The 17,336-nt window shown below is 43.0% G+C and overlaps 1 protein-coding gene across 1 annotated transcript in view; it reads right to left on the bottom strand.

Moving 5' to 3' along the window:
- PHACTR1 (phosphatase and actin regulator 1) overlaps positions 1-17,336 on the bottom strand; it is a 307,157-nt gene that overhangs the window by 119,519 nt on the left and 170,302 nt on the right. Inside the window, exon 5 of the mRNA XM_075052412.1 lies at positions 6,221-6,385. Within this exon, the coding sequence (XP_074908513.1) occupies positions 6,221-6,385 (165 nt within the window). The remainder of the gene's footprint in view (positions 1-6,220; positions 6,386-17,336) is intronic.

The following is a 17,336-nucleotide window of genomic DNA, read 5'->3' on the forward strand; positions in this document are numbered from 1 at the left end:
TCCAGCACACAGACCTCAGCTATTCCAGTTTAACAGAGTAGCTGCTACCAAGATTGTCACCCTCTTTACAGACAACTATTAAGAGAGTCCCAAGGCCTTTGGGCAGCAGATCAAGCCACGAACCTGCCCTGCAAATCCTAGTCCTGCAAGCCAACCTTTCCCAACCCAACTGATGATGCCTGGCTCACACCAATTTGCCTCTTGGCTCTTCTGACAGCCTGGTCCAATTTGTTCAGCCCCAGTCTTTATCCCTTCAAACTCCCCAGTCCTACACCTTGAGATGGGTACCTGAATACCAACCTCTACAATTTTACGCTAAGCAAACGAAGCTTTAAATGAAGCAGGAGCATGTCTTCCCTCTTCTTAGGAGGGCACCCCAAGCATGAGGCTAGGAAGTCCTTGTCACATCTTTCTTTGGCCACAGAACAGGACACGGCTTGCTAGCTCACCCACAGGTTTTGAGGATGGGAGCTGTGGCACCGGAGGATTGACCCATCCTCACTGCCCCGTGGAAGAAGTTGTAAGTACTTCTAGGAGGGGGATCTGGGACACGAATGAACGGAGGTTTCAAAGTACCTAGGAGGAGAGGCTGAGTTAAACAGATTTCCTTTTCTCTCTTTACTATTACCGATTGCCTCAGACAACTGTCTACTTGGCAACAGAGCTGCTGTGGAGCTTTCTTCTGACACTGGACTTTCTCTGCTCATTGTACAGGGTGCCCAAACACTGCTGAATCCCTTGCCTCTCCTACTTACAGCTGAGTTTTCTCCACAGCTCGTCTTAATTTCTCACCATCTCCTGCTTTCCTCTTCTCATTCCAACCAGTTTCCTCCAAGTACAAGTTACATGGTTCCTCCTCCCCTCTGCCTGAGCACTGCAACTCAGGGAGCAGGATGGGGGAAGATGGACGCACCAATTCTTTAAAATGAAGGTCACCAGAAACATGAAATGGCGAAACAAGACCTTTTTCCCTATTCAGACTCGTGCAAGCAGCTGAAGTACTTTTTTTCTGAAAGGTTGCAAGCAGTTGGCTCTTGATGAACGTTACGGGTTTGTGTGGCGGGGTTTTGGTAGCGGGGGAGGGGCCGCAGGGGCGGCTCCTGTGAGAAGCTGCTGGAAGCTTCCCCGGCCCCAGGTCGGGCCCACCCCTTCCGAGGCCGAGCCCATTATTTGTGATGGCGGTAGCACCTCTGGGAGAACAGAAGGGGAACCTGCAGCGAGGGGGGAAAGTGGGGTGTGAGAGGAACCCCTCTGCAGACAGCAAGGTCAGCGAGGAAGGAGGGGAGGAGATGCCCACCTGCAGCCTGGGGAGAGAGGAGCCCACGCCGGAGCAGAGGGATAGATGCCCCCCCAAGATGGCCGCCGCTCTGTGGGAAAGCCCGCGCTGGAGCAGACTGTGCCTGAAGGACTGCACCCTGTGGAAGGGACCCGTGCTGGAGCAGTTCGTGAAGAACTGCAGCCCATGGGAAGGACCCACGTTGGAGAAGTTCATGGAGGACTGTCTCCCGTGGGAGGGACCCCACGGTGGAGCAGGGGACGAGTGAGGAGTCCTCCCCCTGAGGAGGAAGGAGCAGCAGAGGCAACGAGTGGTGAACTGACCCCAACTGCCATTCCCTGTCACCCTGCGCCGCTGGGGGGAGGAGGTGGAGAAAATCAGGAGTGGAGTTGAGCCGGGAAGGAGGGAGGGGTGGGGGAAAGGTGTTCTAAGGTTTGGTTTTACTTTTCATTATCCTGTTTCGATTTGACTGGTAACAAATTAAATTGATTTTTGTTTTTCCCCAAATTGAGTCTGTCTTTTGGCTGTGACCATAACTGGTGAGTGATCCCTCCCTGTCCTTGTCTTGACCCACAAGCTTTTCATTATATTTTTTCCTCCTCATCCCACCAGAGCGGGGAAGAGTGAGTGAGTGGCCTCGTGGTGCTTTGTTGCTGGCTGGGCTTAAACCACGACAATGAATACAGTGACAAAAAACTTCAATAATATTTCAAGTAAGCCCAGAACCTATCTTCCCTCAGGCTTCTTTATTTCAGAAGCACTTCCTTCTCCAAAACATCACCAGGAAATGACATTTCACCAGCACATGTAAAACACTGCAATAAAACAGCAGCACATCCAGGAACTGTTTTCAAATTCACATCGAGGCGAGCAGAACAAGATCAAAGTATTAAAAACAATGACAAAGGTCTGGCTGAGGAGACAGACAGCTTTCTCTCTTGCTATCTGCTTTGCTGATTCCCAGAGAGCTCAGTGTGGCTTTAAAAACCTTGCACAGCCTGCTGGAGCCATCCCAGCTGCATCCAGCCAAGGCAACGTGCTCAAGCAAAGAACTGTTTCTTCCTAGCTTCTTCTGCCATAAGTGAGAGTGTTCCTTAACAGTTTTAAGAAACTGCCCCATCAACTGATATCATCTTACCATTTAGAAGTTTGCCTGTGCTCCCAAAGCTAGAGTTGTCAGCTTTATCATACTGCTCACTGCCGTGAGGGGCCCTCAGCCCTCCATGGCAATAAAGGTTTCCACACTTTCTGTGCAAGACGAAATTTTAGGTGAGTTAAAAAAAATACACCACACTTTTGACTGTAGCAGGAATGACATTGTGTCCAAGTTAAATTTCTTTATCTAACTCCCTATATAAAACTTCACTGTCAGAAGTGTTTAATATTGTATTGTGGGAGATTCAGCGTCCATCGAAGAACCTTCATTAGGACCTTCTGTGGTAAAATGATTTGCAATCCTGACACTGAAAAACACTCTGTGCTGGGGGGAGCTTCACTTCTGTCCAAGAGGAGGATTACTGTGAGAATTAACTTGTTTCTGGCCCTGCTGTGGTACACTGGTGTCCCTCACACAGTATAATCTCCCTTGCCATTTGCTCTGAGATTGAGCCTGTCCATAGACAGAACCCATCTGCCACTCATGTCCTGAACAACCTCCTTAATACTCCACCTTCCAGCAGAAGAGGTTGCTCAAATCAAGCCCCACATGCAGGCTCATCTGGCGCTTACCATCTGCAGCAACAGACCACCCCATAGCATGATCTTTTCTACCTGCTCTGGCTGCTCTACAAAATACCTAATGATGATGCTCCCAGACAGACCAACTGCAAGGCAAAAGCATTAGATGTCTGTATCAAAACCCATGAGTTCCACCTTCATGACTAAGTCAGCACCAAGGCAATGTCAGACTTTGAACATTTCTGCATAGTTGCTACAGAGATATCAAAACCAACATAACCTATAAACATATGAAGTATATGAAACACATGCGTCCTTTTAACCTTCTGCTTCTCAGTGGCAATACAATAATGAAGATGGAGGATGGGGGACTTGTTACGCTCAAACATCATGATGTAAGTATTGATGTGCTGAAAGGAACCATATACAATAAGCATAACGTTAAAGTCCTCCATCAATCAAATTGCGGATTTTCTATCTTATCTTATGCAATTACCAGGTGTCAGAAAATAACTTTTCCTATTACCTAAAAGGTTATTTTGCCCACTGACCACTGAACTATATTTTAAAGCATTCACCTCTGAATAAATAATCAGAGCTTTTAGTCTGATAAAGATATGGATACAAAATGTTAGCACTTGGAAATATCAAGACGGCAGCAACCTTTCAACCTTAAATATCAGCCTGCCTCTCTCTTTCTTCCAGTCCTCTCCCAGAAAAAACTCCCATTAATTTCAAAGGAAGTTTCAACAGATAAGGTCATGTGTTTTGACCCTTACCACTTTTGACATTAAAAATAATTGAATCTATTGTTGCAGCAAATAAGAGCCTAATAAAATACTTGTATTAGTATTTATTTTTTGATAATTACTGATGTTCTATGCAGGTGGGAAAGCTTGGGTGCATGCCCGTAGGACACTAATGGGAATTTTCTTTTTCCAAGCTTCACATTTATCAGTGCACTAGAAGAAAATAAGCCTGTAATACGAAGTTTCATGCTGGCTCTCATTATGCCATCTCATAAGCTTGTCCTTTGATTTATTATAAAAATTAAATATATTTTCTCAGTGAGATCAGAGGTATTAGACGAGAGGTCATGGAAATGCTGGCAGAAAAATGCTAGTTTTCCGCGTGTAAAATCTTTTGTATTCTACATCCTAGGTTCAACCAATGCTGCTGAATTGCCGGGGGGGTCTGGTAGGATCCTGGTGGGTTCCTGTTCCCCAGGGTCAGGGATGATGGAAACTGTGGGGTCCTCAGCTCTCATACAGTCCAGAAGTAAATCTCTCCCCCCACCTCCTGCAGGGTGCTCAGCAAATTTGACATCCTTGTCAATTTTGCTGCAGTTAGTAGCAGGGGAGCTGACAGGAATACCAATTTTGCAGAGCAGCTGCAGGATACTGTTAGCTTACTAGAAATGAATTTTTTTTAAAAAAGGAAGGTTTTGGATTCAACTGAGATCAAACCCAGTACTGCAATCAACAAACATTCCTGCAACCTGGAGACACAGCTTTTCAATTAGTTTTTCAGACACTGAAGTCCCTCTTACTAGGGGAGGAGATATACTGGCATGTCTAGTAAAGCTTCCTATTCCTCTGAGAAGAGGAAATACATTTTTTTACTCTGGTTTTAATCACTGTGTACTTTCCAAATGTTTTGGTAAATGGGGCAACTCTACGTAACACTTCTTGTAATGCCTAGAGCAGACTATACAGGCATATTCAAGCCAGCTTCAAACTAATCAGTCTAACCACAGCAGGATGCAGCTCAGCCGCAGCTCCTGGAGCTGGATAAACCATACAAATAAATACTAGGCAGGCTTTTGCAACCCGTGGTACATCCTGAACTATCGTGGTTATCCTCCGAGTTGTAACTAACTAACCCAGCATGCTGGAACTAACTTCAAAGTAGCTGTCACCACAGCGTCCATGTATTGGTAAAAGCTATACAGTTATCACGGAAATCCTGCTACACTGCACTATGGTTATGACTGATACAGAACATGAAAGACGAGCCTTTTGTTTTGCAGAAACATGTAATTTTTGGTGACAATAGCTTCTCAGCTGTCAAGTCAAAAAATACGATCGTCACTCAGAGTAACACCGCCATTTATTCCAGTTCATTAGTCTTTGCCTGACGAATCAGAGAGCAGCTTCAACAGCACAAAGTAAAGAGCACCTTCAGGTATGAACCCTGAAAACTCTTATTCTGCATTTAACCTTGTGCAGGAATTCACACTTAGCTAAATGAGACTTCTCAAACAATTATAGGCCATTTTCAGGAGTACAGGCTTTGGGGTGCCAGAAGGTACAGTCAAGTCCTGCCTGAAAGCTTCCACTGTGCAATAAACAGGTCAGAGAGCAACTGGGCTGTAACTCAAGTCTCTTCTGGCACTTAAAGGAGCAATATCCTCACTGCTTTCTTTCTAATTCTAGTGAGAACAATAAGAAATCAGAGGAAGATTCATGTTTTCTCACAGACAATCCAGGCTCAAGACTTGCAAAACCACGTATACTAATTATTAGTCATCATGGAAGAACAAAGAAAATAAACCTTCTAAATAGATCACAGAGCTTGAAAACAAACATGCCAGGTACAAACTTCCACCACATGCAACAAGGCCTGGATCTGGGATTCTTGCGCAGACCAATTTACAATATAAAACCACATTTTTGTAGTTTTCCATACTCATTTTTTAATTAAAAAGAGTCTTAAACCAGGAGTGTTCGACAGCTATGGCAGAAGGAGGGGTGTGGCAGGAAGAGAGATTTGTTTTTTCTCGAAAACAAGTGACACATCTTTCCTGCCCAATGGAACAAATAATTTATGGTTATGCAAGTTATTCAATACAACGTCAACTTCTTTGTCATGTATTTTTCTCGCTCCTCTATTAGCACTTACAGGAGCTTGAATGTGGCTAAACCCTCCACTAGCACTGTCTTTTCATACTACCATTTCCTTTACCCATAGTCTGCTAAATCAATCTAACAAGATTTCTTCTGGGTTACCCTCTAGCTCTAGTGGCAGAACATGAATATACAGCTTTGGCAAGCTGCTGCTTTAATTGTAGTGCACCCAACATGTTTGGGATTTTTTAAAAGAAAAAGCTGGTAATGAAGTTAAAGATCTCTTAGAATCTGAGAAATCTCTCCAAGCCGAGCTTCAGCTACCTTAAAAACATGTATAAATTGGGGCTGCACTACAAATCTTTAGCCTTGTTGAGCAAACAGTTCCAGATTAACAAACCAACCCGACCACAACTATTACCTGCTGAAGTATGCTTAAATTTTTCACTCTTCTTCTTCCTCCATTTCCATGGCTTAAAAAGCCTTCCAAGAGTAGCAAATTTGCTTCTTCTTCTGATTGGAGGCGTGTGAGTCCCAGGTACTAAAGAATCTGAACGCATTGCAGCCAGTCTTTCCACTTCCTCAGCTGTAGTTTCAGCAAGCAAAAGAGAGGAAAAAAAAAAGGGGGGGGGAGTGAAATAAATGTTTTAATAAATTATCAGAGAACCACACAGATGGTCAAAATTTTCCATGGTTACAGAGAACAGTAAAAAGGGGGAAAAAATGTAGTCATTATTTTAACATTATTTTCTGTCCTTTCAGTGGAATCCATAATCTACTTTAAAAATCAGTACTAACAATCAGATTCAATAGGAATATGGATTATTACAGTAGCAAAGTTACAATCTTTAACAAATTGTTCTGCATCGCTCTAGAAAGCTGGCAGTCCATCCACCAGCCATTCCTGGGAAAGCATAACAGAGACTGGGGAAGAGAAAGCTCCCCCAAAGTGATGCAATACTGCTTAAAGGAAAGATTGCAAGTCTTTTTTTGCAATGGAAAGAGACATTTCCATGAACTAGTATTTATCAAGAGCAAGGTCCCTGATAAATAATGACCCTCTGGTATCATTACCGTGTCATTTAAAACTGCCTGGGTTACAAAAGCAGCTGCAGTAGGAACTTCCTAGTGACAGAAAGGGTGCTAAAAATTCAGAAGGTTCCTTCCAGTCCCACCTTTTTGCCCACTCATTCCTTTCCAATTCTTATACTTAACTTTTAACACAGGGACTTGGCGAATTATAATAGAGTCCACACTTAGGGCTCAATTCCCTAGGTGGTGGGGATTACAGGTTTTCACTGAGCTTCTGTTGTTAAAAAATTCAGCTTTCTACAACCTTTACATTGTAATACATCATGATAGGCTCAATACTTAAAAAAAATTTGAAGAGTTGAAATTAACCCTTCCTCCCTGATGACAGCAAGAGAAGTCTGGGGGTGGTCACTTGGCGCAGTTACATTGCATGGTGTCGTGTCCCCCCTCACCCCCCATTTGCTGATAGTTTTGAGAAATAACATCCCTATGATTAAAGGCACAGAGAGAGGTAAGCCAGGACCACGAAGGGAAACACTGAAAAGGGGAAGGTACCAGTAGCCCAGGAGAGAGGGTGTCTCCATGCCACAGCTCCATGCCAGGGCTGCACTAAGCTCTCCCAGCCTTGGGCTGAAGCCTGCACTCTCTCTCCCTAAAAAAAAGCATCTGCGTAATTCAGTCAGCATACAGGAGGGGGTTTTGTGGGTTTTTTAAAGTTGTTTTTTGTTGGGTTTTTTGTTTTGGTTTGTTTTTTTTAAGGGATACCATTTGCCAGGCTTGTGTTGTAATGCAACACTGCCAGTAAAGCTGATTTGAGTGGTTTGCACACACAGTCTGGATTCATAAAGAGAGGACACAGATCGTCACCTCGCCCTCTATGAAGACAGCAGCCCAGTGTTTCTATTTCACCTCTAGTACATTAAGCATTAACCTCAGCCATGAGCACGGGCTCCGGAACTTCAGCAAGAACGTCGCTGTGAAGGGATGAACACACCCACTCCACACTGACAGAATCACGAGAGATTTTGGCTGGCAAATTCTTATGAGTCTCAATGGAAATTTTTCCGAGGCTTTAAGTGTGCCAAATTTAGGTTGGTTTTCATGGGAACAGCCAGAGACTCATTTCTAACACAAAGGAGGTTTCATTATTGGAACTCCAAACTGAAATACTATTTGAACCCCTCAGGTTTGTGCAAGAAGGTTGGTTATTTTGTTATTGCTCTGTTGTTTGTTTTGAACATTGGCAACACAATCCTTTTTCCTGTAAAATACCACTGCCAGATACAGCTGCCTGTAACTTTCTGGAGAAAAAAAAAGCTAGCCTGCAAGATACAGAGCGGCCAACTGTTTCAGTGGAAATGGTTAAAAACAACTATTCTTTGGGTTAATGGAGGGAAAGCCTGACATTTCTGAGGACATCTTCTTTCCATTTAAAGCAGAGGAAAAAAAGGTAATCCAGCCAAAGCATTTCATTCTGTTCCAGTTCTTTGTGCCCAACTGCCTAGAGAGACACCTTCTTATATCCAGAGAACCCATTACAAGACTCTGTCCTATGCAGGGGCTGGGACATGCTGCATCGAGGCTGGATATTGCCTGGTTATGCTGAACAAACCATGAGGGTAAAAAGAAGAGGAAATCAGAAATTTCCTTATACTTTGATTTCACTGGAACCTACTGGGCTTTGAAGACCAACACAGGGTACAGACCACCTCCTTCTATATGCAGATCCAAAGGGACCATGCCTTTTCCCCCTCCATTTTTAAGGTGCCTCTACTTAAAACATGTAAGATCACAGTGTTCCACTGCTGTGATTTTTTTTAGAGATGCTGCTAAAGTAATGGGCTGGTATTGTCTTTGCTGCCTTACTTGGGGGATACAGGGTGTAGAAGTGGCCCATTGAGCAAACTGCAAATGACACACAACTGCTGCTGAATTAGGCTTCCTGCTGCATAAACCCACAGCTGAAGCATAATGAAATTCCTCTTGCTGCTCACCCTCTCTCCTCTTCCCCATCACTGAGCCAGCATTTCTGCTACCCAGGTGCCTTAGTTACTAGATCTCAGAACTGCAGCAACTTCTCTTTGAGAGCTGGTCCTAACTGGCACTGCTGAGGCCATTCCCTGGAGAACTGACATCCCTTAAAGATTCTCTCTTTTCATAACATACATCCCCCCCATCCCACACCAGCTGCGCTTTCACTGCCCCTGGGAAGCTTTTCCCATTCACGGTAAATGAGTATGGATTCACAGTCAGGCAAAACTAACACCAGAGTCAAAAGGAATTTACCCAAAGGGTGGGTTCATTAAAAGCCAAACACAGCATCAAAACCATTTCCATATTTTGACTGCTCTTCCCTGAATTTCAGTATCGTCTCTCACACAGATCTGTGCCCTGGGAGTCCTGCTGTGCTCTCCATCAGCCATGAACATGGCCCTTCTCCTTCCCTCTCCAAACACATATAGCTCCGAGCTAATGCAAGTAACAGCTCTTTTTCCCCTCTTGCTCCTATTTCTCAGAAGGACTACCTCTTTTTTTTCCATGAAAAATACCCTCAAGAGCACTGCTAATTCAAAGCATAATAATCACTGGCTAGGAATGAAGCACATTAGCATAAAGCCATGACAGTTTTAATACAGCAAGAATAAAAGCAGACCACGATGCGAGAAGTAAACGCCAGATTTCTGCACTCTTCTTTGCTGCTGCATCTTTTGCTCGAGTTGGCTGGGTTTCTCTGCCTTTTTGGCTCCTAATGACTATTGACTGGCTGTGGGCTGCGACACCCACTGCTGACAGCAGGCTCCGTAGGCTGGTTTCACACCCTTGCTGTTCCCAAAAAAGGTGGTACTTGCAGGAATGGAAACCAACCCAGGCCTTGCAATTTTTTTTTTTTTTTCCTTCAAAGAGGAAAGCAGTCCCAGCTTGATCAGTCTGCTGAACTGGGAGAGGGAACTGCCACGTGCATTAGTGCCTGTAGTCACACTGCTGAGGTCTCATCTTGAGGCTGGTGCCACAAATGTGATGTTTATGGGTCACAGTTGCTGCTGATACTCGGTGCTTTTGGAAACTTGTTCTGACTTTTTTCCAGGGTCTGAGAGATCTTGCCGAGACACAGAGAGACGCTGGGATCTGCACTTATGTCAAGAGGGCGATGCACTCCCCTCCCACTTTCCGCTGTCCGAGCTGTCATCCCAGAATAGCAATGGGGAAATTAAACCTGAGAGCTTTTCACAGGCTGTTTGGCTGTGAGACAGCTCTCAAGATTTTAGTGTTGTCCTTAAGATATTTGAAGTTCATATAGACTGAAGGGCTTAAGCAAGACGTGTGGTTTTAACGAGAAAAAGCACCACAAACCAAAATATTTTGCATCCAAGTGATGTAAAAGGAATTTTACAAACATGATTGAAATATACTACAAAGACTTAAAAACACTAGAAGGTCTAAAAGCTAATTTCTTCTCTTATCCCCCCTTTTTTTCATTTTGAAGCTAACCCTGGGTTTGGGGTTTTTTTTGGTTAAAGCCACTCTGAGGTTTGTGGGCTGTAATGTACTGCATGGACAACAGACATAGACAAAATCAGAAAGTCAAGGAAAAGCAGTTCAAAAAGCAGTTCTGCAAAACAGTCAATTTACCAGTCCGAGAAAAAAAAAAAAAGGCCAGGCCATCTCGGACGTGTTCTGTATGTTCTTATCAGTCTCCCACATCTTTCAGTAGGGTGTCGATTTCCAGAAGGTCCAGTAAGAGACAACATCAGGGTCACCTACTTTTTGGATTCGAGAAGCACAGCAGGCAGATCAAAGGCCCTCCCAAAGACAACATAACTTAAGTTTTCCTGGAGAATGACCACCAGTTTTGTCATTCCCATGTCTGTCTGGGAATCACAGCATCTATTAAGGTTGCTGATATATAATGTACCTAGCTTCCATTTTAGAAAAAAACCACTCTTACCGCATTTGGGTACACAGAGCAATTTCATTGCTGAAGGCTGAAGCCCACCCATGCTATCCATGACCTTTAATATTACCTTCCTCACCAGTAATCACACTAGATTTTTCTCTCAGACCATTTCTTAACACTCATTGTTCATAATCAGACATATGATTATCTTAAAAGGCAGTTTACTTCACAAAGTTAGATTTTAAGCCTTCCTAGGAAACACCAATGGCTACATTGTGCTTTCTGTTATATTTGTGCAAATCTGTAGTAACAGGCTGAAGATGATCTTGGCCCTAAAGATGCAATTAACTAAATGTGCCACTTTATTTAATGACAATAACTTTCCATAAATAAAAAAAAAAAACAACAAAATACTCCTTATTGCTAATCCACATCCAACCAGCCTTTATTCTGCAAATTAGTTTCCAACAAACTCCTGTTGCAATGTTTCTTTTGAGCTCTGCACCCTGAGTATCCTTCACTTCAGACTGCACAGACCTTATTCTAGCAGCTTTGTTCAATACGAGATGTAGACACACCATGTGTCTTTTGGAAATGACAGGAAACCTCAACAACTACTCTAATTGCTGAGCACTTATGTCTTCTCTTTACCTGAATGGGAACACTTTCAATTAAAAGAACACCTTGTTTTTCTTTCAGGAAAATGGTTCATTTTCTGCTCTTCTATTATCATCTGTTATTTCCCTTTAATTTCCCTTTGCACCTGGAATTAATTTTCATCAGCCCTGCCTTTACTATTTCAATTGCCCATTTAAACTTTTCCTAAATTCTCAAAGCTCTGTTTTCCAATGAAAGACAAGGCATGGCATGCAGCAGTCTAAACGCAGTCTTGCCAAACGAGGATGATTACCTCTTCAGTTGACAACAGCTCCCACTGGATGTATGCATTTGCAGTGGCACTGACTGGGTTAGCGTAGTGGGTTTATGAGCCATGAAGAGGCTGTCAGTAGCTTTCCTTTGCATGTTAAGCAGCACTCACATTTTCCAAACCCCTGCCAATTTTTCCTGCTCCCCAGGTGTGTAGCACTTTGTATTGTGTCCATAAACTGAATCTCTCACCCTTCACACTTGCCCTTTTCAGCACAGGCATCAGACTGTAGCACAGCTCTGGTCTTTGCTGCAACCTCTCTTTCTCAGTGTATGTATTTCTAGTGTCAGTACAGAAGTGCAAAGAATAGCTTTGGAATTCCAACCCCTTTAGGACCCTGCTTTCGACTTCCCCACATTTTGACGTAAAACGTTAATTATTCATGCTGATTGCAATCTGAAAGCCATTTTTTAACCTCTGCAAACTATACTGCACTGCATGCATCACTAAAAATGTCCTTATTGATATGAAATTTCTCAAAACACCAAATATAGTACACAAGATTTTTACTTGCAACAAAAACACTTTATCAGGTTATGTCATCAATAGCTATATAATCTCTTCCTATAAACCCTGCAATTATAGAAAATAAGGATTGTTATATTTCACTGATATCAGCTATTTTGTGCGTCCCTTATTGCTTTTATTACTCACTGGGTTTTCCAACTCTGAAGCGTTTATTACATATAGATTTGAGGCTAAATCCAATAAACAGTACTGCAGCTCCTCCCTTCTGGGTGCCCAGATGCTGGAACAGAACACACACGGTCTTGTCCTGGGCACAACATGCACTATGTGGAGACACTGCAGCTCCAAAACAGGACTCAGAGAAGCCACCACAAGTGGAGCACAACCAAAAGCCAAGAGAAAAACAGGGCCAGCAGAAGCAGACCAGATATCCTACTTTTCTTGGGGCTATAGAAGAAAGACAATTCCACAAGTACCAGGAATTGCTCTGGTAAGAAACTTCAGCTTGAAAGGAAGTGAAATTTTACCCTTCCTAAATAGCAAGCAGGGAGGAGATGCACAGTTTGTGCTTCTAAGAAAGCAAAGGAAGTAGGATGAGATGCAAGGACTTTTCTGTTAGAGCACATAGAGCACTTACTGGGAGACAGGAGAATCACAGGGTCACTTTCAACCTCCTCTTGAGAAGGCTCAAGCCCACATCTCCCATTTTCCTTAGGAACACTACCACACTTCATACTATGATGGATGAGAGACCACTCCCCATCTATCCTACTAAAACTGTGTTAAAGAATTCAAGACCTACTGGGTCTGAAAGAAAGCATAAGTGGAAGCACAGCTCCTTATAGTTAGGGTGTTCATCTGTGTTCATCAGCACAATCAACCTTCTCCCAAGACTATTCCTGTGCTTTACCCTGGGATAATAACCCAAACCTCCTTCTGCTTCACTCATGGATTGAAAGAAACTGCTGGTCACAGCTGTGATTTGTTGAGCGCCTGATCCTGTCCAGTTCTGCACAAAAGAGAATAAAGGGGAGTGATGATACTGCCTCTCACTGTCCCTTTCATTTCTGGTAGGGGATCTTCTATCCAAGGCATGAGGGGAGAGATGAGAGAGGTGAGGTGCTGCCTCCTAGGTCCTCTCTCCAGAAAGCAGGAGAGGATGGATGGGTAGATGGAGCCCCATTAGCAGAGCTGGCCAGGCACCCGGTGAGAGGGATCCATGTTTCAGCCTATGAAGAACTGCCATAAAAAACTCCTGTTCCGGTGTAAAAGGCAGCTACAAGCAGAATTTCCCATCTAGGGCGTCACCTTGAAGGCATCCTCATACTGCAATCACATCACCATACTAAAAACTCATCTGCTGAACAAACCTGGCCCTTCTAAGTTACCATTACAGAAACAGGCTCTTGGAAAGCCCCAGCCCATTGTGCGCAACCTGGAAGGGAGCAGCCTCTAAGGGCAAACGTGTTGGGAGCTGGGTGAACCCATATTCAACCCATCCAGCTTCTGAGACTGAAAACAAACCGTCGATAAGATGGAATTGACCTACCTACTCACAACTATGTGTCCTCTAGCATACAGCATTAGAAAAATACAACCCTCTAAACCTCCTTAAAAGATATTTTGCCAAGCCTAGAAGAAGGAGATTAAATCTCACAATACCAAAAAATTCAGAGGAAAAAGCTGAGCACAAGTCATACCCACAGGACTATTGCAATTCAAGGCTCTAACATTATGTGCAACTAACAAAATGCTACCAGGCAGAACAGCTGCAGTGGTGTTTGTGACCGTCTCCTTACAAGTGGGCACCAACCACTGGCAACACCAGTAACTCCTCCAATACATGTGCTGGTTTTGGCTGAGATAGAGTTGATTTTCTTCATAGTAGTTTGTATGGGGCTATGTTTTGGATTTGTGCTGAAAACAGCGTTGGTAACACCCGGATGTTTTTGTTGCTGCTGAGCAGTGCTTACACAGACTCAGGGCCTTTTCTGCTTCTCACCCCATCCCACCAGCGCGTAGGCTGGGGGTGCACAAGAAGTTGGGAGGGGATACAGCTGGCATTACACGAACATTAAACTCTCTAAACACAATAGTACCATCTCACCACTATCATCATAAAGATAAAAAAAATAAGTTTTTAATTACTTTAATGGCCGTGAGAAAAGGAATAAAGTACCTCATTTAAGAGCTAGAAAGTTCAAACCATTCCCTTGTAAACTCTATATTGCTTCTCTTGGGAAAAAGAAACTTCTATTTCTGTTCTTTAAAGAAGATGATAGGAAGTTGGCCAAGAGGAAAAGAGTAATTATACCAAATGGCACATTTATAATGAGCATAAATATGAGTTTAAAAAAAAAAGTAACAGCGTAGCAAAAAAATTATGTTTCACTGGACTCTGAAAGAAGACAGTCTGTATTCATGTTCAGGAATTTAAAATAAGGACTAAATACTTCTGATTTGAGCACCTAAGTGCAGCTACTTATAGTCTTTGCTGATTGTCATTATAATGGGAATTCTTTTGTTGATTCAAATGATGGTTAGTTTAGACCCTTAGCCATGGTGAAGTATCTGTTTAGGACCTTATGGTAGAGGCTTGAGTTTCAGAGATGAATACCTGAAGGAGAGAAAAATACCCATGACTCCTTTAAAGTCATGAATAAAGCATGGCAGGCTGCTGGCTAAAATACACAGAGCATTTCCGTGTGGTTTTCATAGCTATGATTTCACTTTTTTTCACCCTCTTTTTTTAGCATTAAGTTCTAGGGTGCCTCATGGTTGCTGAGCTCTGCAGGCTATTGCTCTTGCTCAGTAGATTTAGAGGAAAGCCTCTGGTTTTAAAAAAAGCTGCTGCCTTTAAAAAACAGATGGAGCCCATCAGGTAATCAAATTGGTATATCTACTGAAGAAATGTTACAGTCAAAGGAAGGATCTGTGCACGTAGCTTCAAGTTCATGAATAATTCCAAGTCCAGCAACCAGAAATAGCTCAGAAAACGAGAAAGAGTTTAGATCAGAGCTAAGGGAAAAAAATACTACAGGGAACCAAGAAAACAGAATCATTGAAAAAGCTACTGAAATAGTTCCCGCAGCTTTATGCAAGGAAATAATGTTAGCAGAGAGAAATGAATGAAATCCTGACCATACCAAAGTGAATGGGAAAGGCCACAAAGAGCAGGATTACCTTACCCAAGCCATCTAGTGACTGGACGACCATCTTGGGAATTAGGGATGTATTTTGTCCTCAGGGCTATCAGAACTTTGCAAATGAAGGTAAAATATGGCCTTCTGCTCTTTGCTCGTGACTAATCAGATGAGCAGGACGAGCGAGGGATATGAACTGCATTATGTGTGGTCCTTCTCATGTGGGGTTGAGACATGCTGGTTGCATGCTAAAACGTGCCTCCTTACTGATGTCAAAGGACTTTATTGGCCAAAGCTGTAAAAGGGACCTTTCCAGCATGCTAAAATTCCCCTACAGAAAAAGAAATTGGCAGAGAAGACATTACAGCACAGTCTTAATGAGGGCTTTCCTCTGTATTGCTGGGAACGACCCCTTTGTGTGGGGTTTGAGAGGAGCCAGTGGTACCTTGTGAGCTGCAAATGTGAGCGGAGTGCCCCAGCAGTGTGATGGGTCTGCCTACACAGAGCCACCTGACCATGAAATTGGCAGTAAAGTTCATTTTGCAACATTCTGAAAGTAACTGTGATAGGCATCTGTATGAGGCTTCATTTCAATACAGAAGTAGGATAAAACCCAAGCAAAACCTTATATTTCTTACAATTAATCTTTTTTTCACCCCTTCACTGCTGGCACTGGACAAAGCAACAAACTGATGAAATCTGACTTCCCTAAATGCTGAAAGTTGCCTCTTGAAGTTACCAAGATTCTGCTACCAAGCAGATAAAAAAAGCCAAAACACAACTACAACATAAGCCTTTCTGAGCATTTTTGACAATACAAATTGCCTCTGTCCATATAACCTATGGGGAACAATGTTCTCAGTTTTAAGTACTGATCTCTTTTGGGCAAAGTTCTGTACAACATCCTACAAGTGTCACAGATCCCCTTCTGTCAAGTCAAATGTCAAACTTGCACACATGCTCTTCCAACTGAACCGCAGTCTTTGCCAAACCTGATTTTCAAAAGTCTTTTCACCTGAACAGCATTTGGTTTGAATTTGCAAGTCAGAGACTGGCCTGAACCACGACATCTGGCTGAGTACCTCAAGCTTTAAAAGGTTTGTAATGGTGCTCAGAATGACAAGTCTCCCAAGCATTTTGCTATGAGGGGAGGAAACAAGAAACAAACCAGATATACTTGCAGGTACTTGCACAAACATAAAAAGGGAGCCTGGTATACAACAAAAGCAATAATAATGCAAAAATCTGAAATGTATGAATCATAGCAGGTAAAGAACATCTTCATTTGTTTGCTTAACACAGTGAATAGCTGTACTAGCTCAGAGCAGCTGAATTCTAAAATTGCCACCCATCTTCATATAGGCTTGCAATTTTAATTTTTTTTATTTATCACACAGGGCCCAATGTCCAAAGAAGGCTAAGGGAAAGAAAAACAAATGAAAATAACCCCAAAGAAAAATACTGCCAAAAAGCGTCCTTCTTGAGCCTCCATGCACTGCCAGAAAATGTATTAGTGAACTGATGCCTGCCTTGCTGCTTAGTGAACTGGCTGTTCTGCCAACTTGAGATGAATAGGAGAAAGAAGCATCAGTTCACTGGAACTACAGGATCTCCCTATTTTCTTTTAGGCTCATGGATTTCCATGCACAGCACAAACACATTGAGTTCACAAGGAAAACGGTGTTTGAGTCAGATAAATCACAGAAAGCCAAACCCACATTAGTAATCTCAGTTACACAAACCAAGGTCTTGGAGCCTGCGTGTCTCTCACGCCGGACCATGTCCCGATCAGCACACTATAAAGCATATACATATGCAGAAACCTGCCCTCCTCTTCTCTTTGGACATTTTGGACACAGTTTTACTTTTCGGGGAGAAGCGGGGCGTAGCTGGGGAAATGTTTAGCTTTTATTCCTGAGTCATATTTTCAAACCTTCAAAATTTCCACTCTCTATGCAGAGAAAATCTGCAGAGCCTGTTAGTCGGGTCTGGTCATCTCTTATATGCGGTTTTTCTCACTTGGGATCCAGACCTTTCCTTTGTGGAGGAACGATGCTTGTCCATGAGATCT

This window comes from Buteo buteo, chromosome 20 (assembly GCF_964188355.1).
Source record: "Buteo buteo chromosome 20, bButBut1.hap1.1, whole genome shotgun sequence".
NCBI classification, from domain to species: Eukaryota; Metazoa; Chordata; class Aves; order Accipitriformes; family Accipitridae; genus Buteo; species Buteo buteo.